The sequence below is a fragment of the Phocoena sinus genome, chromosome 16 (assembly GCF_008692025.1).
Source record: "Phocoena sinus isolate mPhoSin1 chromosome 16, mPhoSin1.pri, whole genome shotgun sequence".
Taxonomy (NCBI): Eukaryota; Metazoa; Chordata; class Mammalia; order Artiodactyla; family Phocoenidae; genus Phocoena; species Phocoena sinus.
The window spans coordinates 24650158-24674174 of record NC_045778.1 but is presented as its reverse complement, the minus strand read 5'-3'; the positions used below and the strand labels follow the sequence as shown (position 1 = coordinate 24674174).

Sequence of the window (24017 nt, the reverse complement as noted above, 5' to 3'; positions counted from 1 at the left end):
AAAAGACACCCTCAGGATGCGAGAAAATATTAGCAAACAAAGCAACTGACAAAGGATTAATCTCTAAAATATACAAGCAGCTCATTTTGCTCAATATCAAAAAAACAAACAACCCAATCCAAAAATGGGAGGAAGATCTAAATAGACATTTCTCCAAAGAAGATATACAGATTGCCAACAAATACATGAAAGGATGCTAACATCATTAATCATTAGAGACATGCAAATCAAAACCACAATGAGGTATCACCTCACACTTATCCTTCTCGAACTCCTCCAAAATATAGCAGAGGGCCGAACACTCCCAAACTCATGGCCACAGAATGGCCATCATCAAAAAATCTGCAAACAATAAATGCTGGAGAGGATGTGGAGAAAAAGGTACCCTCTTGCAATGTTGGTGGGAATGTAAACTGATACAGCCACTATGGAGAACAGTATGGAGGTTCCTTAAAAAACTACAAATAGAACTACCATATGACCCAGCAATCCCACTACTGGGCATATACCCTGAGAAAACCACAATTCAAAAAGGGACATGTACCACAATGTTCATTGCAGCTCTATTTACAATAGCCAGGACATGGAAGCAACCTAATGTCTATCAACAGATGAATGGATAAAGAAGATGTGGCACATATATACAATGGAATATTACTCGGCCATAAAAAGACATGAAATTGAGTTATTTTTAGTGAAATGGATGGACCTAGAGTCTAACATACAGAGTGAAGTAAGTCAGAAATAGAAAAACAAATACTGTATGCTAACACATATAAATGGAACCTAAAAAAAAAAGTGGTTCTGATGAACCTAGGGGCAGGATAGGAATAAAGGTGCAGATGTAGAGAATGGCCTTGAGGACACGAGGAAGTGGAAGGGTAAGCTGGGATGAAGTAAAAGAGCAGCACTGACATATACACACTACCAAATGTAAAATAGCTAGTGGGAAGCAGCTGCAGAGCACAGGGAGATCAGCTCGGTGCTTTGTGACCACATAGAGAGGTGGGATAGGGAGGGTGGGAGGGAGGGGATATGTGGATATATGTATACATATAACTGATTCACTTTGTTATACAGCAGAAACACAACATTGTAAAGTAAATATACTCCAATGAAGATGTTTAAAAAAAAAAAGGTTCTATGATATGTGTGTGCATCCGGGTGTGTATGTATTTTGAAAAAGTGAACTTCAGAGGTTCTTAGCTGGATGAAGGAATGTTTCACAGAGTTTCAGGAAGTTGAGTACTATGGGATATTGACCTGCTTTTCCATAGCATCTTCATTTAGCAAGAATATGTACAAAAGTTCTGTGTCAAACCTAACATTTCTGTGAGAAGATTCTTGTGCCTACAGTTAACTGGTTTCTTTTTTTTTTCCCTGTTAGAGACTTCTGTGACTTAAAATTAACTTTACATTCCCCAGATCATTAAAATAGCTCTTTCTCTGCTGTTGAAAAATACTCACTTCTCAGAACAGAGTGAGCTGAAGTGTGAGCTTTCCTTATTTATGCCGTCAGTAATGTCACTTTGAGGTATGAAAATGCATCTTTTCTAGACGTGAACATTAATCTTTACTGTATTTTGGCAGTCATCCTGGTGTCAGTGCAGAACTTTCGGTCTGATTCATTTCATCTAAAAGAAATGTATAGAGATGTTTTAAAAATTATTTGGCATAATTGAAATCTAATATATTATTGCATTTTTAGAAGTGTCATAGTTGTGCAGTAAAGATTATATTTCTGGTACCTTATCCCATTCCTCAGGTAAAATAACAAAGGCTTCTAAGATAATGCATTCAAAGTCTTTTGTAAAGAATGCTTAGCTTTTTCCTACCCTAAGTAAATCTTCCTTGGATCCTTTCTTATGCCCTTTCCACTTACCCACCTAATGTAATTTTTCCTTTCTTTGACTCTATGTTACTGTGTTCTTATAGCTCTTACCTTTTTTCCTGCTTTGCATTATGGTTATTTGAATAGTTGTTTTATGTCCACTACCAAATTATAAGGTGTTCTTGGGCACATTATGTCTTATTCATCTTTGTGCCTCTTGCAGTACCCTCACAGTACCTTGCTCAATAAATAGCTAATGACTTAAATGAAATAATGACAATTGGACATTTTGGATTATATGAAATTTTCTTAAGCCAGTGAGGCTAATGTAGGATGTTATGTCATTAATAACCATTCAGGATGACTTTCTTCCAAAAAGTACAAAACACCTTTACATTTTATTTTTCTGAAATGAACACTTAAAGCCAGAAAGGATTTAGGAATAACCACCTGTGCCGTGCATCTCCTTGCATTATTAGAGAAGATAAGGTTTTTACTGGTCACATAGCAGGATGGTAGTAGAGGTAGAAAGAGGCCCTAAGTTTTCTATATGAACTCTAGTGTAATTGAACATTAATATCTGTTATTACTGTTAGTAATAACTTCAGATTTATTAACTGGCACTTAGGATACTAAGAAGCCTAAAATATACTTCATATCTTTAGATTTGCAGTCTCTTTGGTAAGTTGGCAGGTATACATGAAATGATTTAATAAACAAGGTACCATAATAATGGTACAGAATGTTAATTCTACAGGAAATCAGAGGAAGAAATCAAGAGTGGTGATTATTTTACATAGCTTTTATGGACTACGTGGGATTTCGTTTGCATCTAAAGAGGGCCTCGGGCTTCCCTGGTGGCGCTATGGTTGGGAATCTGCCTGCCAATGCAGGGGACACGAGTTCGAGCCCTGGCCTGGGAAGATCCCACATGCCATGGAGCAACTAAGCCCATGTGCCGCAACTACTGAGCCCACGTGCCACAACTACTGGACCTCGTGTGCCTAGAGTCTGTGTTCCACAACAAAGAAGCCACCACAGTGAGAAGCTTGCGCACCGCAACAAAAGAGTGGCCCCCACTCACTGCAACTAGAGAAAGCCCATGCGCAGCAACGAAGACCCAATGCAGCCAAAAATAAATAAATAAATAAATAAATTTAAAAAAATAAAGAGGGGCTGGCCAGAGGAGTAATACAGAAATAGTTTGTCATGTTAAGACATTTAGAAACAATAATAAAAGCAAGCCAGAAACTTGACTATCCTCACTTCCAGTCCAATAGCCTATTATAAAGTCAATATTTTTATAATTATTAGGCATTATTCAAAATATTATATTTCTATTTAAATCTGTCTAATGCCCAAAGTATTGTATTAGGCTTTGTGTATTGTATTAGTTACAGTCCTCATGTTTGTGCTTTCATGAAGACATATAAGCCCAGTTTGTTGAGCTCTGTGGGTATATAAACTATGAATATGAAATGAATTATGAAAATATTAACGATAATAATCCTTATAGTTTGCCCAAGGAACAACTTGACTGGCTAATCTGAAGCTACTTAATTCTGCTCTCAGAAGTCCGTAAATCTTAAATATAGCAATAGGAGATGCTCATTTTTTCCTTGTTATTTATTCTCCTATGTTCATTGCAACTATTGCTTTCATAGATTGCATGTACTTTGGGGATAACACACAACACACACCCTTTGCAGAGAAGTATTACAAATATCAGTGAAATAAATACACTTGTTGATGTTTGCACTACTGCCTAGTGTGTATTTAGTAAGTTGTTCTAGGTTGTAGCTTTCGTAAAATAAATTACAAAAAAGTACATATGAAAAAGTGCATCCGTCTTTGTTGTGAAACACTGAAGTAGCTATGTCCCTGTACTGAAGTTGAATTGGGCACACTGTAATTTTTAGTATGTGTGAAGTGTAAATTTTAGCTTGTGTGAAGATGAAACACTTGAGGGGTATTTTTGAGAACTTTGTTACTGTTTAGATTAAATAATTCTTTTCAGTAATGTGATGAATGGATAATCAATTCAAGTATTTTGAAAGTATAACTAGCCATTAGAAAGCAAAACATTAGATGGAAAAAATCTTCCCAGTCAGATCTGGTGGAGCTTAGTCAGATGGAATAAGAAAAGTATTGAAATGGTTCAGATTAAGGAAGTTATAGCCTTTTTGTTGTTTAATAAAAATAACATTCTACTCAAAAATAACATTGAATGAAATAGTGTTAATATTACATCTAGCGTAAACATACTATTTTATATCTAAAATAATCTAGGTGAAACAAATGCCCCCCCCCTTTTATTTTTTTTGCAAATAAGGAAAGATGAAGCCTGAGGACTGGGAATATTACTGGAACAAAAGAAAATAAGTACAGCTTAATATTCTAATGGTCCTCAGAACACCAAAGGTGAACTCTTGAAAAGTAAACAAATATTATCAAATTCATTTACTAATCAAATATTATCAAACTCATTTACTTAGATTATTTATCTCATATAAATGGAAAAGGTTGAGAATAGCAAGTACAGGGAAAGGAATACCCTCATACACTGCTGGTGGTGTGTAAATTGGAATGTCAGTATTGAAGGGTAATTTGGCAGTATCTATCAAAGTCAAAAATGGGGGTAGGGGAGGGAAGGAATGGGAGTTTGGGATTAGCAGAGGCAAACTATTATATATAGGATGGATAAACAACAAGGTCCTACTGTATAACACAGGGAACTATATTCAATATCCTGTGACAAATCATAGTGGGAAAGAATATGAAAGAGAATATATATATCTCTCTCTGAGTCACTTTGCTGTACAGAAGTAATTAATACATTGTAAATCAACTATACTTCAATAAAATTTTTTAAAAACTTAAAAACGATCACACTCTTCTAACAGTTTCATTTTTAGATATCTGTCCCACAGATATACTTGAATAAAAATGAATAAAAATAAATGCATAGGGAAAAAAGTCCCTGAGCTATATTTGTAATGGCAAAGTATGGAAACAACTTACTGTATTAATTGGCGAATAGTTAAACAGTCATAGTGGAACAGTCATACAATGAAATACTCTGTAGTAGTTAAAGAAGTATGTCTGTATATCCTTTGATGGGATATACAAATATGCATCTTATTTTCCCTCTTCTGTTCTTTTAGGGAGAGTGGTGGAATTTCAGATGTATGAAAAAGAATACATAGTTAATTATGTATTTCTCTACAACAACATTTTCAACAATAAAAGTGTATTCCTGTATTATTATTGTAACAAAAATGCAAGTAGTCTTGCTTATTCCACACAAAAATCATGTCCAGCAAAACAATATTCCCATGATTTTCCTTTATTTAGACTCTTCATTTATTCTCTTCCCCTAACTTGATTACACCCCGGGCAGAAGGAAGAGTGAGTGTGGATCCCTAGATTCAATGACTCTGGCCATACAAAGCTTTTGAGAAATTCTCACTGGGGTGTAAGTTTGAATGAAATGGCGAGGCAGAGGGACAAGATGTCACCATAGTCCAAGACCTTGGCTTTGAACCTTGGAAGTCCTTAAACTGGATCGTATCAGTGCCTTGGAATTGGTTGGATTCAGAGAAGCTTCTTTAGACTGTGTAATATGGGAGATTAAAATTATAAACCAGATTGCAGATTGCCAATTTATTAATTTACCATAAGAACTAGAAACTCCCATCTTCTGATCAACATGTTCTCTCTTTGAAGGCAATGTAAATAGGAAGTACAAATTACTTAGTGAGCATGGAAATAGAATAAAAGAGAGTTAAGTGTATAATTAAGATACTTAATGGCTGAGGCTCTGATGGCCTACTGAATCCAAATCTATGGTTAGTATCCAGCTGCCACTGGAATGACTAGAGGGAATTCTTGTGGGCACTCCAGATAGTGCTGATTTTATAATGTGGTTCTCAGAGAGCAAAAATTTTCCAGGTTCATGGAGTGCACTGACCGATCAGCTATGTATACTAGCTGTGACAGGTGCTGTATCAGAGTCTAGAAATACAGATATAAAGGACACTCAGTCCTTGTTTTCTCAGAATCTTAGTTCATGTAGACTAAACACTTTGAAACCTTGAAGTTTTAGTTAACTGAGGTCTGAGTTTTGTTGATAGCCAAATTTAGGTAGATCTTAGAAATTTATTTTGGCCTCAGTATTAACAGATGTTGCTTTTAACAATAGTGCTGGGTAACAGTCAGAAATAGTACAAAAGAGGTTTATGTAGGCCAGTGTCAGGAGTGGAAGAGCCAAGCAGTTGTTCTATGAATGTGCAGTTGCCAGAGATCATAAATACCAGAGGCATAATAACATAGAAAGTGCAAGGAGATAAGTCAGGCTCAGGATAAGGTCTGGAATTCTAATAGTTTGGTAAGTTGAATCAGGATGTGCCAGTAATCAGAGTATCAGGATATGAATTTGATTTAAGTAAGGCTTATCTTACTAGGGAAATTTACCATGATATGGGTTGATTTCTGAGACATTATTGGGCCTGAGCCCACTAATAGGGCTGGCAAGTTAGTTCTTGGCTGAGGAGGATGAAACATCAACCTGGGTCTGCCTTTATTTTTCTTTAAATGAAAAAGTTTGAGTAAAACTACCCCTGGAGTAATCTTTAAATTTTATTTGCATCATCTAAATTTTTTTATAAATTAAAAAGGTACACATATTTTACATTATTTTAATTGGCATACACATATTACCTTGTATTCTGTCTTTAAACTTCACTCAAGATGCTTGCATGAAATACTGTCTGTTGTCTGGAAAAATACATAAGCATAGTTTTAAAACTGAAATAGTATTTCATAAAAATCTATCTTGAAAAAGCTTTTGACAATATTCAACACCCATTTATGGTAAAAACCCTCCAGAAAGTAGGCATAGGGGGAACTTACCTCAATATAATGAATGCCATATATGACAAACACACAGCCAACATCATCCTCAATGGTGAAAAACTGAAACCATTTCCGCTAAGATCAGGAAAAAGACAAGGTTGCACGCTCTCACCACTATTATTCAACGTAGTTTTGGAAGTTTTAGCCATAGCAATCAGAGAAGAAAAAGAAATAAACAATACAAATCAGAAAAGAAGTAAAACTGTCACTGTTTACACATGACATGATACTATACATAGAGAATCCTAAAGACGCTACCAGAAAACTACTAGAGCTAATCAATGAATTTGGTAAAGTAGCAGGATATAAAATTAGTGCACAGAAATCTCTTGTATTCCTATACACTAATGATGAAAAATCTGAAGTGGAAATTAAGGAAACACTCCCATTACCATTGCAACAAAAAGAATAAAATACCTAAGAATAAACCTACCTAAGGAGACAAGACACCTATATGCAGAAAGCTATTAGACACTGATGAAAGAAATTAAAGATGATACAAACAGATGGAGAGATGTACCATATTCTTGGACTGGAAGAATAAACATTGTGAAAATGACTATACTACCCAAAGCAATCTACAGATACAGTGCAATCCCTATCAAACTATCAATGGCATTTTTCACAGAACTAGAACAAAAAATTTCACAATTTGTATGGAAACAAAAGACCCCTAATAGCCAGGGCAATCTTGAGAAAGAACAATGGAGCTGGAGGAATCAGGCTCCCTGACTTCAGACTATACTACAAAGCTACAGTAATCAAGACAGTATGGTACTGGCACAGAAACAGAAATATAGATCAGTGGAACAGGATAGAGAGCCCAGAGATAAGCCCACACACATATGGTCACCTTATCTTTGTTAAAGGAGGCAAGAATATACAGTGAAGAAAAGACAGCCTTTTCAATAAGTGGTGCTGGGAAAACTGGACAGGTACATGTAAAAGAATGAAATTAGAACACTCCCTAACACCATACACAAGAATAAACTCAAAATGGATTAGAGACCTAAATGTAAGACTGGACACTATAAAATTCTTAGAGGAAAACATAGGCAGAACACTGACTTCATCACAGAAAGATCTTTTTTGTTCCACCTCCTAGAGTAATGGAAATAAAACCAAAAATAAACAAATGGGACTAATGAAACTTAAAAGCCTTTGCAAAGCAAAGGAAACTACAAACAAGACGAAAAGGCAACCCTCAGAATGGGAGAAAATATTTGCAAAGAAATCAACGGACAAAGGATTAATCTTCAAAATATATAAACAGCTCATGCAGCTCAATATTAAAAACACAGACAACCCAATCCAAAAATGGGGAGAAGACCTAAATAGACATTTCTCCAAAGAAGACATACAGATGGCCAAGAAGCACATGAAAAGCTGTTCAACATCACTAATCATTAGAGAAATGCAAATCAAAACTACAATGAGGTATCACCTCACACCAGTCAGAATGGCCATCATCAAAAAAATGTACAAACAATAAATGCTGGAGAGGGTGTGGAGAAAAGGGAACCCTCTTGCACTGTTGGTGGAAATGTAAATTGATACAGCCACTATGGAGAACAGTACAGAGGTTCCTTAAAAAACTAAAAATAGAACTACCATATGACCCAGCAATCCCACTACTGGGCATATATCCTGAGAAACCATAATTCAAAAAGAGTAATGTACCACAATGTTCATTGCAGCTCTGTTTACAATAGCCAGGTCATGGAAGCAACCTAAATGCCCATCAACAGACGAATGGATAAAGAAGATGTGGCACATATATACAATGGAATATTACTCAGCCATAAAAAGGAATGAAATTGGGTCATTTGTAGAGACGTGGATGAATCTAGAGACTGTCATACAGAATGAAGTAAGTCAGAAAGAGAAAAAAGAATACTGTATGCTAACACATATATATGGAATCTTAAAAAAAAAAAGTGGTTATGAAGAACCTAGGGGCAGGTCAGGAATAAAGATGCAGATGTAGAGAATGGACTTGAGGACATGGAGAGAGGGAAGGGTAAGCTGGGATGAAGTGGGAGAGTGGCATGGACTTGTATATACTACCAAATGTAAAATAGATAGCTAGTGGGAAGCAGCCGCATAGCACAGGGAGATCAGCTCCGTGCTTTGTGACCACCTAGAGGGGCGGGATAGGGAGGGTGGGAGGGAGACTCAAAAGGGAGGAGATATGGGGATATATGTATATATATAACTGATTCACTTTGTTATAAAGCAGAAGCTAACACACCGTTGTAAAGCAATTATAGTCCAATAAAGATGTTAAAAAAAAAATCTCCCTGTCTCATATCTCACCCACCTCCCACCCCCACCGGCACTATTGCTATTACTGTTTTGTGTGTCCTTCCAGAATTAATTAATAAGAACATACAAATACGCATTCTTGTTTCCCCTCTTTTTACACGAAAGGTATCATGCTATATATGTTGTCCCACACCTTGCTTTATTAAGATAACAGTATGTCTTGAAAATCTTTCCAAATCTATACATAGTTTTTTCATTTTCTTTTTATTGCTATGTGATATTGCCTTGTATATATTGATATTTATCGTAGTGTAACCAGTTCTCTCTTGGTGATCACTGGGGTGGTTTTTAGTCTTTTGCTGTTTGTTACAAACCATGTTGCAATGAATGTTTGTGTGTGTAGTTTCAAAGCTGTGCAAGTATACCAATAGCGTATTATATCAGAAGTGGAATTGCTAGGTCAATATATGCAGTTTATATAGGTGATTTTGATGGATATTACTAAATTGCCCTCTGTAGGTTGTACCAATTTACACATTCCTCAGCAGTGCCATTTCTACAGCATTGCCAACTAGTATGTTTTAAAACTTTTGGATTTTGCCAGCTTAATGAGTGAAAAACAGTTTGTCAATATAAGTTTTAATTTGCATTGTCTTATTATGTGTGATATTAAGTATCTTTTCATAGATTATAGAGCCATGTTTACTTCTGTTTTTCAACTGTCTTTTTATATCTTTAGCCCAACTTTCTGTTATTTTGTGAAATAATATTTTAATACTTTTTAATGGTTATCATTTTTAATATTTATATTACATTGTATTCTGTCATTATAACATTGTGTATCTTTCTGTAATTGGACACTTGATCTCCTTTTGAAGTGTGGCTGTTATATTTATTTTTCTGGGAACAGTTTTGAAGAGGTTTCCCCCCCTTACGTTATTTATTTGGGAATCAAGAATTTTGGGATCTATTGTAGGTTTTTGTACTAATTATCTATAAGTAAACTACATAACTTATTTAGATCTTAGTTGCTTCACCTGTAAAATAACGATGTTGAATTAAGTGATTTTCTGGTTCTGTGGCCCTTTGAAAGTTACCAAAAGCAATACATTAAGCATGATAGTTTAAAAATAATAGATATAGAAACACAGCAGTGATATACTGTTACAGGTTTTTTGTTTTTTTAAAAAAAACAACTTGTTCTGTTTCTTGTTGGATAGATAATGCTTTTCTTTGGTAACAAGATTATCTTTTACTTGCTTCTCTTGACATTTCTTGATTAGAAATAAGTCTTCATCTTTTTTCAGTTGCAATCAAAGCTATTTTTTAGAGGCACGCCTTTTTTGGGGAGAAGGATAGGGACTGTTAGGAAAGAGAAAAATGCACTGGTTTTGATTTAATTTAATCCATGTCATAAATGTGCATGCATGTTAATCTTCATTACTGCATAACTGCTGCCAGTTGGCCTATTCAGTTTTCCAGACTCAGTTGGAAAGCTGATCTCCTTAAATCTGTTTAAACGGTCTCTCATCAAAAATTAACACATTCGACTAGTTACACTATTTCTTCAGTACAAAGCTGAGAATTAAATTATAATAGAGCCTGTTCTCAGTGGGATAATTTTTTTCCTCTGTTTACTTGGCATCTATTGGAAATTACACTAGAGAAGATGACTAGATATATATTGATGTGTACTTTGGGGAATGAGATTAAAACCAGTGGTGAAATGAGATGTAGACAGTAACATTTGAATTACAACATCAGATGTAAGTGGAATGTTGGTATAACTCAGAACCTCCAAAGTTTAAAATTCTCTGGAGCCATAGCATACAGATATGGATTCCCAAAGCTAATAAATCTTGAATATATCATATGGTCTTAGTCCCTCCCCCTGAATTGAAATAGATTAAATTTTGCCATACCTTTTTTCACCAGAGGTATGAGAACATTAAAGAAATAAAAGAAACCCTAAAGCTCCTGTAGGCAGTTCTCTCATCAATGGGTATACTCTTCTCTGAGGAGGAGAGATGAACTTCCTTTGTGCATAACTGTTTAGTAGTAGAATTGAGACTAGATCTTGGGTCATTGGATTCCTATTCCATTTCACTTTCTACCATATTCCTTAGTGTTGTCATTATTTTAATTTCTTTTCCCTTTTTGTCTTCCTCATCTCCTATGCAGTTAGATTTTTTTTTTGCCACACCACACGACTTGCAGGATCTCAGTTCCTCAACCAGGGATTGAACCCGGGCGCTCAGCAGTGAGAGTGCAGAGTCCTAACCACTGGACCACCAGGGAGTTCCAATGCAGTTAGATATTGATGTATGTCAAACACTGATATCTGATAGTTTTGTTTCTTTTTGGAAAATTTTATTTTATTTTATTTTTGGTTTCTATACTTAACCATCCTGATCTAGGTGCTCATCACAATACTTTTGGTTATTAGCTGCCTCTGACTGTACTCATTACTTCCCTGTTAGCTCTCTCTGCCTATGGTTCTTTGTAGTTTATTCTATTCACTGCTATTAGATAGATTGGAATTCTTTTAAAAATGTTTGCATCATGTTATTTTCCTTTTAAGGACTTCAGTGGCTCCCTGTTTGTTGTATATGTGATCAAAATTCTCAGTCCAGCATTCAAAGGATCTTCTCAAGTGATCATGGCTTTCCTATTTGATCATTTATATATTCTCCATATCTGATCAGATGTTGTAAACTTATCTTCCAGCCTTATACCCCTTGCCTAGTCCAGCTTTTGAACTGGTTATGTTATTTGTCTTTCACATTGAGAACTTTCAAATGCTCTTTTCTTTCTGTTGTCAATGTTGAATAATGTTTTCTCCAGATATGAATGTTTTAGTTGTGCTTGTCTTTGTTACAGATGAAAGCAATGCTATGTATGAATGCACTTGTGGGTTTGGAAAATGTTAATTTAAAAATGAATCAGAAGTTGATGGATGTAAGAAAACATAAAAGACAATCTCCTTGGTGCTGGAATTTGCTAGAGTATGTGCAATAAAATGAGGTGATTTCTAGGATTGGAAGGGATGTAAGAATTGTGGTGCTGAAGCTTAGGTCATAGCATATAGGAGAAAAAATTAATTATTTCCCACTTTATCTTTAAGGGCAAGATTTAGCTCCAACTTTGGCATTGGACCTAGGTTGAATGAAGGAGGCTAAGAGAAAGGTTTACTTAAGAGATTATAGGTATAGGTCCCAGAGAAGAATCAGTAACCACCTCGGTGATGTTAGGAGACAGCTAAATAGTCTAACTTGACCTGAACCCAAACAATGAAAGACATAGTTTTCTTAGTGTATTGGGGTTGAGAAATGTACTTAAATGTTCAGAGCCAGTACCTGTATAATTTGCAGCTTGACATTTTTCATGTTAAAGTAAAATAGTTAAATATTTTAAGCAGCTGTAATGTAACAGGCTCTGTGTTAGGCTGTGTGTTTTCAAAGAGGAAAAGAATAATTTTGGCCTCAGAACCAATTGTGTATGTTAGGGGTTGGGGGGAGGCAAAGTTATGTATGAACAAATACGTGAATATGTGAATATACATACAAAGTGCAAGGTAATTTAAATCAGGAAGAAATAAACTATGCTTTGAGAAAATCAAAGGGGAGAAGTATGGATACTTTGTGTGATTTGAATGAACTGCCACTACAAAAAGTCATGTAATCAAGAAGAAATGTCTGTTTCTCCTTCAGTCACCTGTAGATGGCTTTACAGTGAGTTCTTTTGGTGTAGCACTTTAGTAAATTTCTCTGACATCCATGGCTGTATCCTCACCAGAGTTTCCAGATCTCAATCCTGTTGGGAGTGGCCTGTTTACAGATTTATTCCATTTTTTGTTGCTCTGCAACAGCCCTTTAAGTAGTGACTGCTCCCTGTATCTAATGTCTCTTTACCCCTTAGTACTTAATTGCCTGTTGTAATTAATAATGCTTTATATTAAATTTTCCCTGTTCAAATTACCATGTGGTTTCTTCTAATTATACCTTGACTGATATGTAAGGTTTATAAGTAGTAGTACATTTCTCATCAGATTGTTCTGAGGATTAAATGGGATAATGCATAGTATTGCCAAGTGTTTAGAATACTGTCTGCCATTAAGTACTTAGTATTTGTTGGTGATGTTAATACTGTTATTATCATCATCATCACTGTCACTGCCACCAGCTAGGAATAACATTTCTACTTTTTGTCCACAGGATGTTTCGTCTTAACTCTCTTTCTGCATTGGCAGAGCTGGCAGTGGGCTGTCGATGGTACCATGGAGCATCACAGCCCACCCAGATCAGGCGACGGCTGATGATGGTGGCTTTTCTTGGAGCATCTGCAGTAACTGCAAGTACTGGTCTCTTGTGGAAGAGGTGAGTGTTATCTGAGCATCCTGTTCCTGCATGTACTTTTATTCTTCCAGTTGTCTCCATTATCTAAAAGGGATTGATTTCTGGCTTGACTTTGTATCGAAATTTCTTTGCTAAATCATTTGGCATTGATAATATTTGTCTATGAAATAAGATGTTTCAGGGAATTAGGCTATCATGTCAAAGCAACAAATAGGAAATATTCTGCTTCAAGGTCTGTCTGTCTTTTATAGGGTGAAAAAGAAGTTGGGAGGGGCATAATAAACAAAGAGTCCGTGGCTTTTTATTGGCTGAGTCCTTGTCAGGAAAGAAGAGGTGTCTTTCTTCTTCCTGTTGGGCTCTGCTATCATCACAGAGTGTGAGAGCTCCCCCTGACTGTAATTGAGGCTTCTGTTTATTAATTTTTTACATTTCCCCCTTTTGACCAAGATCTTTCTCTGAAAGCATTGCTGGTCAAGAATCAGGTTTTCTACTATCAGTGAGTTTTCATATTTCAGTGCCAGGGAGGAACTTTCCTGGGTCTAATGTCTCATGTTGGAGAGGAAGTGCATAGATTGGAAAACTGTTGAGGTCACATTTGAGTAACAAGGAGGTGTAAGAGGGAGAACTCTCCTGCACGTTTTATCTGAAGTTCACTGTTACCAAGATCATAGACACTGGGAATCATCTGAAACATTGTCATCATTAAAGCTTCGGCAACACATTTCCAACAGGCCTTGTTCAGATATCTTGGGATAGCTGTCTCATCAGAAGTTGTCTCCTTCACTTTCAGGAAATCTTTGGTTTCAGGTCACCAGATGATGTGCAGGTCCAGTCAGGGTTTGGCGCTTTCTTTAGGTTTCTGACGAGAATCTAATAGTCTCTTCCTTGGAGTTTGGCAGCACAAAGGTTGGTTAGCAGTACCCGATAGAGGCCTCTCCAGCAAGCTTGAAGAGAGTTCTTCTGGAGGTGTCTTTTCCAATAGACAGAATCTCCAGGTGCAAGGTGTGATGCTTAAGGTTTTCATCTCCGAACAGTGCACTGTGAAAAGATTGCTTTACCAAAGCATGATTATTTTTAATAGAAGCAATTAGGTCTTTGGAATATTGGAGTGTCTCTTCTTTTATCAGTTGTGGGTCAGAAGAAGGAGACAAGTGCATTGGGCATCCTATGACTGTTTCAAAGGGTGAGAGTTTATGAGTTCCAAAAGGGGTGGATCTGAGATTTAGAAGGACCAGTGACAATGCTTTGGTCAAGGTATTTGGAGGGCCTCTACAAATTTTGCCAATAGAGTCTTAGTAATGCCTTTAGTCCTTTTCACTAAACCAGAGGGTGGTAAGCACAGTGAAGGTCTTGTAAAACCAGCCTAAATTACATGTTAAGGTTCAGTCACTAAATAGTGTAGGAGTTTGAAGGAATAGAGTCATTACCTTGGCTGAGTAAGTAGGGAAAATCTTTATAGAATAGATTATCAGTTTCAATCTCTAGTTAGCCCAAGGAGCCTTTACTGAACATTCAGTTTTTTTCTTGCTGTTCATAATAGAATGAACATGGGAAGCCCATCAGATGATTTGTCTTCATGTAGAATTTTCTTTCAAGTGCAAGTTTTTATCTAAATACCTGTTTGTGATTCTTTTGGGCTCACATTTCTTCTTTCAGTGCATTTTTTTTTGTTGTTGTGGTAAAAAATATGTGTAACATAAAATTCACCATCCTGCAGTATAATCTTTAAAAATTGTGAATCACTGTATTGTATACCTGTAACTTACTGTACATCAACTATACTTCAGCTTTATATAGTAGGTTCTTATTAGTTATCTATTTTTTTTTTTTTTTCTTGCGGTACGTGGGCCTCTCACTGCTGTGGCCTCTCCCGTTGCGGAGCACAGGCTCCGGATGTGCAGGCTCAGTGGCCATGGCTCACGGGCCCAGCCGCTCCGCAGCATGTGGGATCTTCCCGGACCGGGGCACGAACCCATGTCCCCTGCATCGGCAGGCGGACTCTCAACCACTGCGCCACCAGGGAAGCCCTAGTTATCTATTTTATATGTAGTAGTGTGTATATGTCAGTCCCAGTCTCCCAATTTATGCCTTTCCCCACTTTCCCCCTTGGTAACCATAAGTTTGTTTTCTACATCTGTGACTCAATTTCTGTTTTGTAAATAGGTTCATTTGTACCCTTTTTTTTTAGATTCCACATATAAGCGATATCATATGATATTTGTCTTTGACTTACTTCACTCAGTATGACAATCCGTAGGTCCATCCTTGTTGCTGCAAATGGCATTATTTCATTCTTTTTCATGGCTGAGTAATGTTTCATTGTATATATGTACCACATCTTCTTTATCCATTCCTCTGTCGATGGACATTTAGGTTGCTTCCATGTCTTGGCTATTGTAAACAGTGCTGCAGTGAACTCTGGGGTGCATGTATCCTTTCGAATTATGGTTTTCTCCAGATATATGCCCAGGAGTGGGATTGCTGGATCATATGGTAGCTCTATTTTTAGTTAAGGAACTTCCATACTGTTCTCCATAGTGACTGTACCAATTTACATTCCCACCAACAGTGTAGGAGGGTTCCCTTTCCTCCACACCTTCTCCAGTATTTATTTTTTGTAGGGTTTTTGATGATGGCCATTCTGACAGGTGTGAGGTGATACCTCACTGTAGTTTTGATATGCATTTCTGTAATAATTAGTGATGTTGAACATCTTTTCATGTGCCTGTTGCCCATCTGGATGTCTTCTTTGGAGAAATGTCTCTTTAGATCTTCTGCCCATTTTTTGCTTGAGCCGTTTTGTTTTTTTTTTAAAGAGATACTTTTTTTTTTTCTCCCCACCACGTGGCATGTGGGATCTCAGTTCCCTGACCAGGGATCGAACCCGTGCCTGCCCCCTGTGATGGAAGCACAGAGTCTTAACCACTGGACCTCCAGGAAGTCCCGGGTTGTTTGTTTTTATGTTTTGGAGATTAATCCCATGTCAGTCGCTTCATTTGCAAATTCTGTGTTGATTGATAGAAATTTAGGTTTCTCCCATATCTTGGCTACTGTGAATAATACTGCACTGAACATGAGAGTGTATATATCTCTTTGAGATCCTGATTTCAGTTCCTTGTGATGTGTAACCAGAAGTGGGATTGCTTAATCATATTCTAGTTAGAAAACTAACATATTCTATTGCTAGTTTTTTGAGTATCCTCCATACTGTTTTCCATAGTGGCTGTATCAATTTACTTTCCCACCTACAGTGTACCAGGCATCCCTTTTCTCCACATGCTTGCCTACACTTGTTATCCTTTGGGTTTTTGTTTTGTTATTTGTTTGTTTGTTTTTGAGCAAAGCCATCCTACCAGGTGTGAGGTGATATCTCATGGTGGTTTTGATTTGCATTTCCCTGATGATTATTGATGTTGAGCACCTTTAATCAGGTTATTTATTTTGTTGCTATTGTGTTGTAAGAGTTCCTTTTATAAATTTTAAATATTAACCCTTTATTAAATATGGCTTGCAAATATTTTCTTCCATTGTGTAGATGGTCTTTTCATTTTGTTGATTATTGCTCTGCTGAAGGTTTTTAGTGTCATGTAATCCTGCCTGTTTTTGATTTGTTGCCTGTGCTTTTGGTGTCATATCCTTTATATTTAAGGCTGAATATTATTCTGTTATGCAGATATACCATATTCCCTTTATCCATTTATCTATCAATATACATTTGGGTTGCTTCCACGTTCTAGCTATTGTGAATAATGCTGCTATTAACATGAGTGTGCAAAAATCTCTGAATGACCCTGTTTTCAGTTCTTTTGGATATATAACCGGAAGTGGGATTGCTGGATCATATGTTAGTTCTACTTTTAATTTTTTGAGGAACCTGTTCATGTCGAACTTTTCACGAATTTCATTGCTGTTGCTCCTGCTTAGCTTTATCTGAAAATCTTTATTTGTTTAATATGATGGACCTTCTTGATTGATAGATTTTTTTTTTTTAATATCCAGGGCCCTTGCACAATCTCCACCATCTGTAAACAACCTAAAGAGTGAACTTGGTGATAAAGGGAAGAGTAAAGATGAAGGGGAAGATTGTAACCACGAAAAAAAGGCTTCAGATATTTGTCTTGAGCCGTATCCAGAAGAGAAAAAGAAGAAACGTTCTGGATTCAGAGACAGAAAAGTATGGAACACAGTCTTATAAATTATTAGAACTATAGTTAATTCTATTTTAGAATAATGCTGTTGAGTCCTTTATCATATATTTCAGATGGCTTATATTCACTTTGAAGTTATTCACCTCTTTGCTATTTTCCATCATGTTCTAAGGCAAATGTACTCTTTGAATGTGAAGTTAATTGGGATAGTGAAAAGGACCTAGGATTGGTAATCAGGATTAACATGTATTTTCTTTGTTCTTTCAATTCAACCACCTAAGGTGATTATTGCTTTTTAGATCTTTCTGGTTCTGAATGTTTTCATATATGTGAAGTTGAGTCTGTGATATACTGATTTGTCATGATGCCAAATTGTGAAGGCAGAATAAAATCTCTTTGGAAATATACAAATATTTCCAAAAAATCAACTAATTTTGAGGGCAGCATAAACTCAACATAATTTCAGCATTTTATATCTTAAACACAATATGCTGTTATACAGTTTTACCTGAGAAAAGTTTAGCTCCTCTGTAATAATGCCTATGATATTGGGCATTTGAATTCAGCAGACCAGTGATGAAAAGTCAAAAGGTTGAATTTCTTAGACATTTTGCATTGAAATTCAGGGAATTACCTTTACTTGCTAAAATATAGCTAATCAGTGCAACAAGATAATTTGAGTTACTTTGTGTGTGTTGGGGGTGCTGTATAACTGCAAGCAAGAGAAATTTGGATCTTCTGTTTATTTGGATGAAGCTGTTAAATATGTCTTCTCATTTCCCAAATCCACTTCTGATTAAACTGAATTTGAACAAAAGTTATGTATCACAACTTAATTATCTATCATGCCATTTTTTCCAAAATGATACATTTATTTAATCTTTTGCCCTGAGTGAATTTGAGGAAAGTTCAAATTTATCTTGCGCAGTCAGCTTCACTTATAGTCAAACTTTACATTTTACAATGTTGGGCATAAATGACCCAAGTAAATGTTTATTTTTGAATCTTCCATTTTCTGCTCCCACTTTCTGCTTAGCAGATGACTATATCTTATGCTTCACAGAAAAAATGAAAGCGATCAGTGTAATTTACTTAATTAGTAGTTATAAAACCTTTCTAATCTATATCTGAAATAGTTCTTATTTCTTTCACTAAAGTCTCAGTGAATGGGTAACCATTTCATGTGTCATTTTGTCTCCCCAAGAACCTATTTAAAAATGTACTCTTTTTCTATGCCTTTTTTTTTTTTTAATTTTTATTTATTTATTTTTGGCTGCGTTGGATCTTCATTGCTGTGCGCAGGCTTTCTCTAGTTGTGGCAAGTGGGGGCTACTCTTCATTGCGGTGCGCGGGCTTCTCACTGGGGTGGCTTCTCTTGTTGCAGAGCATGGGCTCTAGGCGTGCAGGCTTCAGTAGTCGTGGCTCGCGGGCCCTAGAGCATAGGCTCACGGGTTTTGGCAGATGGGCTTAGTTGCTCCACGGTATGTGGGATCTTAGCGGACCAGGGCTCGAACCTATGTCCCCTGCATTGGCAGGCAGATTGTTAACCACTGCGCCACCAGGGAAGCCATATCCCGTTTTTACAAATTTTGTTTAATTAAGAAAAAAAATTTTTTTTTGGCCGCACCTTGTGGCACGCAGAATTTCCCTGACCAGGGATTGAACCCACGCGCCTGCAGTGGAAGCGCTGAGTCTTAACCACTGGACAACTAGGGAAGCCCCCAACTTCATTCTTTTGCATGTGGATATCCAATTCTCCCAACATCATTTGTTGAAAAGGCTGTCCTTTCTCCATTGAACGGTTGTGGCACCCTTGTAAAAATCATTTGATGATGTGTCTGAGGGTTTATTTCTGGGCTTTCTTTTCTATTTGTCTGCTCTGTATGATTGTCTTTGTGCCAGTACCACATTCTTCTTATGACTGTAATAAGTTTTGAAATCAAGAAGTTGGAGTCCTCCAAATTTGTTCTTCTTTTTCAAAATTATTTTGGGTCTTTGGAGTCCCTTGAGATTGCATGATGGACACATAGGTTGTTACCGTACCTTGGCAATTGTGAACAGTGCTGCAATGAACATGGAGTACAGATATCTCTTTGAGATGCTGATTTCCTTTCCTTTGGATATATACCCAGAAGCTGGATTATTGGGTCATATGGTTCTTTTTTTTTTTAATTTATAAATTTATTTATTTTATTTATTTTTGGCTGTGTTGGGTCTTCATTGCGGTGCGTGGGCTTCTCATTACGGTGGCTTCTCTTGTTGCAGAGCACGGGCTCTAGGTGTGCGGGCTTCAGTACTTGTGGCTCACGGGCTCTAGAGCACGGGCTCTAGAGCACAGGCTCAGTAGTTGTGGCACATGGGCTTAGTTGCTCCACAGAATGTGGAATCTTCTTGGACCAGGGCTCGAACCCGTGTCTCCTGCATTGGCAGGTGGATTCTCAACAACTGCCCCACCAGGGAAGCCTGGTAGTTCTATTTTTAATTTCTTGAGGAACCTCTGTACTGTTTTCCATAGTGACTGAATCAATTTATGTTCCCACCAACAGTGCAAAAGTGTTCCCTTTTCTCCATACCCTCACCAACACTTGTTATCTCTTATCTTTTTAAAAAATTTTTATTTTATATTGGAGTATAGTTGATTAACACTGTTGTGTTACTTTCAGGTGTACAGCGAAGTGATTCAGTTATACATATACAAGTATCTAAGCTTTTTCGAATTCTTTTCCCATTTAGGTTAGTACAGAATATTGAGAAGAGTTCCCTGTGCTATACAGTAGGTCCCTGTTGGTTATCTATTTTAAATATAGCAGTGTGTACATGTCAATTCCAAACTCCCAGTGTCTCCCTCCCCCCAACCCTTCCCTGCTGGTAACCGTAAGTTTGTTCTCTAAGTTTATGAATCTGTTTTGTAAATAAGTTCATTTGTGTCATTTTTTTTAGATTCCACATATAAATGATATCAATGATATTTGTCTTTCTCTGTCTGACTTACTTCATTTAGTATGATAATCTCCACATCCATCCATGTTGCTGCCAGTGGCATTATTTCATTCTTTTTCATGGCTGAGTAATATTCCCTTGTGTATATGTGCCACATCTTCTTTATCCATTCATCTGTTGATGGACATTTAGGTTGCTTTCATGTCTTGGCTATTGTAAACAGTGCTGCAGTGAACATTGGGGTGCATGTATTCTTTCAAACCATGGTTTTCTCCAGATATATGCCCAGGAGTGGGATTACTGGATCATATGGTAGCTCTATTTTTAGTTTTTTAAGGAACTTCCATACTGTTCTCCATAGTGGCTGTACTAATCTATATTCCCACCAACAGTGTAGTAGGGTTCCCTATTCTCCACCCCCTCTCCAGCATTTATTGTTTGTGGACTGTTTGATGATGGCCATTCTGACTGGTGTGAGGTCCTCATTGTAGTTTTGATTTGCGGTTCTCTGATAATTAGTGACGTTGAGCATCTTTTCATGTGCTTTTTGGCCATGTGTATGTCTTCTTTGGAGAAATATATATTTAGATCTTTCACCCATTTTTCCATTTTTTTTTTCCCCATGCCATGTGGCTTGCAGGATCTTAGGTCCCCGATCAGGGATTGAACCTGTGCCCTTGGCAGTGAAAGTGTGGAGTCATGACCACTGGACCACCAGGGAATTCCCTGTTTGTTTTCTTGACAGAGCTGAATGAACTCTTTTTATATTTTGCAGATTAATCTCTGATTGGTCACTTTGTTTGCAAATATTTTCTTCCATTCTGTGGGTTTTCTTTTTGTTCTGTTTATGGTTTCGTTTGTTGTGCAGAAGCTTTTAAGTTTAACTAGGTCCCATTTGTTTATTTTTGTTTTTATTTTTATTACTCTAGGAGGTGGATCAAAAAAGATATTGCTGCAATTTATGTCAAAGAGTGTTCTGCCTATGTTTTCCTCTAAGAGTTTTATAGTGTCCAGTGTTACATTTAGCTCTTTAATCCATTTTAAGTTTATTTTCATGTATGGTGTTAGAGAATGTTCTAATTTCATTCTTTTACATGTAGCTGTCCAGTTTTCCCAGCACCACTTATTGAAGAGACTGTTTTTTCTCCATTGTGTATTCTTGTCTCCTTTGTCATAGATTAATTGACCATAGGTGCGTGGGTTTATTTCTGGGTTTTCTATCCTGTTCCATTGATCTATAGTTCTGTTTTTGTGCCAGTACCACACTGTTTTGAGTACTGTAGCTTTGTAGTATAGCCTGAAGTCAGGGAGCCTGATTCCTCCAGCTCCGTCTTTTGTGTCTCCACACAGACACAGGTCTCTTGTGTCTCCATATAAATGTAAAAATTTTTTGTACTAGTTCTGTGAAAAATGCCATTCGTAATTTGATAGGGATTGCATTGAATCTGTACATTGCCTTGGGTAGTATAGGCATTTTGACAATATTGATTCTTCCAATCCAAGAATCTTCTTTCTTAATGTAGGCATTTATTGCTATGAATTTCCTTTTAGAACTGCTTTTGCTGCATCCCATGTTTTGATATTTTGTGTTTCCACTTTCATTCCTCTTAAGATACTTTTTGATTTCTGTTTTCATTTCTTCCTCGACCCATTGGTTTTTCAGGAATGTGTTGTTTAATCTGCACATATTTTTGAATTTTCTAGTTTTCTTCTTTTGTAGTTGAACTTTAGTTGCATACCATTATGGTCAAAAAAGATACTTGATATGATTCAGTCTTAAATTTATAAAGCCTTGTTTTGTGACCTAACATGTGATCCCTGCTGGAGAGGGTCCCATGTGCACTTGAGAATAATGTGTATTCTGCTGCTTTTGAATGGAATTTTCTGTAAATGTCTTTGAGTTCATCTGGTCTAATATGTAGTTCAAGTCCAATGTTTCCTCATTTATTTTATATTCAGATGATCAGTTGTTCAAAATGGGGTATCAAAGTTCCCTTCTATTATTATATTGCTGTCTTTTCCTCCCTTTAGTTCTATTAATATTTGCTTTATTAAATTTAGGATCTCTCATGTTGGGTATAAGACTGTTTACAAATGTTTTATCCTCCTTATGAATTTATCTTGTATAATTATATTATTCTCTTTTTTGTCTCTTGTTACAGTCTTTGGCTTAAAGTTTATTTTTCCTGATATAAATTTAGCTACCCCTGATTTCTGTTGGCTGTGTTTTCATGGAATATCTTTTTCCATTATTTCCCTCCAGTCTGGGTGTGTCCTTAAAGCTGAAGTGAGTCTCTTGTAGGCAGCATATAGTTGGATTTTTTTTTTATTCATTTAGCCACTATGTGTCTTTGATTTTAGAGTTTAGTCCATTTACATTTAAGGTAATTGTTGATGAATATGCACTTATGATTGCTATTTTGTTATTTGTTTTCTTGGTGTTTTGTAATTCCTCTGTCCTTTTATTCCTCTGTTATTCTCTTCCTTGGTGATTTGATGATTTTTTGCAATGATATGCTTAGATTTCTTTTCGTCTTTTGTGTTTCCAGTATAGGCTTTTGCTTTGTGTGTACCATGGGGTTTACATAAAACACCTTATATTTATAACAGTGTATTTTAAGCTGATAACATCCAACATATACAAAAACTCTATATTTATATACTCCCCCCATATTTTATGTTTTTCATATCACAATTTATATTTTTTATATTGTATGTCCATTTTAAAATTATTGTAATTATTTTAATACCTTTTCCTTTTACCTTTCATATTAGAGTTAGAAGTGATTTACCCACTACTATTAAAAATTAGAGCATTCTGAATATATTTACCTTTACCAGTGAGTTTTATATCTTGACATGTTTTCCTGTTAATAATTATTACATTTTTGTTTCTGCTTGAGGAATTAATTAGCTCTTTAACATTTCTTGTAAGATTGGTCTAGTGCTGATGCAGCTCCCTCCACTTTTGCTTATCTGGAAAAGTCTTTATTTCTTTTTCAATGCTGAATCACAACTTTGCCAGGTAGAGTTTTCATGGTTGTCTGTTTTCTTCTTTCAGCACTTTGAATATATCATCCCCTTCCCTTCTGGCTGCAAAGTTTCTGCTGAAAAAATTTGCTGATAGTATTATGGGAGGTTCCTTTGAATATAACAAGTTGCTTTTCTCTTGCTTTTATGATTCTCTCCTTGCCTTTAACTTTGACAGTGTGTGTTTTTCTGGATTCATCTTGTTTAGAATTCTGTAGGCTTCCTGGATCTGGATGTCTGTTTCTTTCCCCAGATTAGGGACGTTTTCATCATTATTTCATTGAATAAGTTTTCTGCCCCCTTTTTCTTTTTTTGTAATTTTTATTTTTAATTCATTTTTTTATTGAAGTATAGTTGAATTACAATGTTATGTTAATTACTGCTGTATAGCAAAGTGACTCATTTATACATATATATATATATTCTTTTTCAAATTCTTTTCCATTATGGTTTATCACAGGATATTGAATATAGTTCCCTGTGCTATATAGTAGGACCTTGTGGTTTATCCATTCTGTATATACCAGTTTGCAT

The 24017-nt window shown here is 36.2% G+C and overlaps 1 protein-coding gene across 2 annotated transcripts in view; it reads left to right on the top strand.

Annotated features, from left to right (window-relative positions):
• Positions 1-24017, top strand: part of MICU1 (mitochondrial calcium uptake 1) — a 282852-nt gene that overhangs the window by 22031 nt on the left and 236804 nt on the right. For both annotated transcript variants that reach the window (XM_032608291.1, XM_032608292.1), the window contains exons 2-3: positions 13225-13386; positions 17365-17539. In XM_032608291.1, coding sequence (XP_032464182.1) covers positions 13226-13386; positions 17365-17539 — 336 coding nt within the window. In that variant the 5' untranslated portion in view covers position 13225. The remainder of the gene's footprint in view (positions 1-13224; positions 13387-17364; positions 17540-24017) is intronic.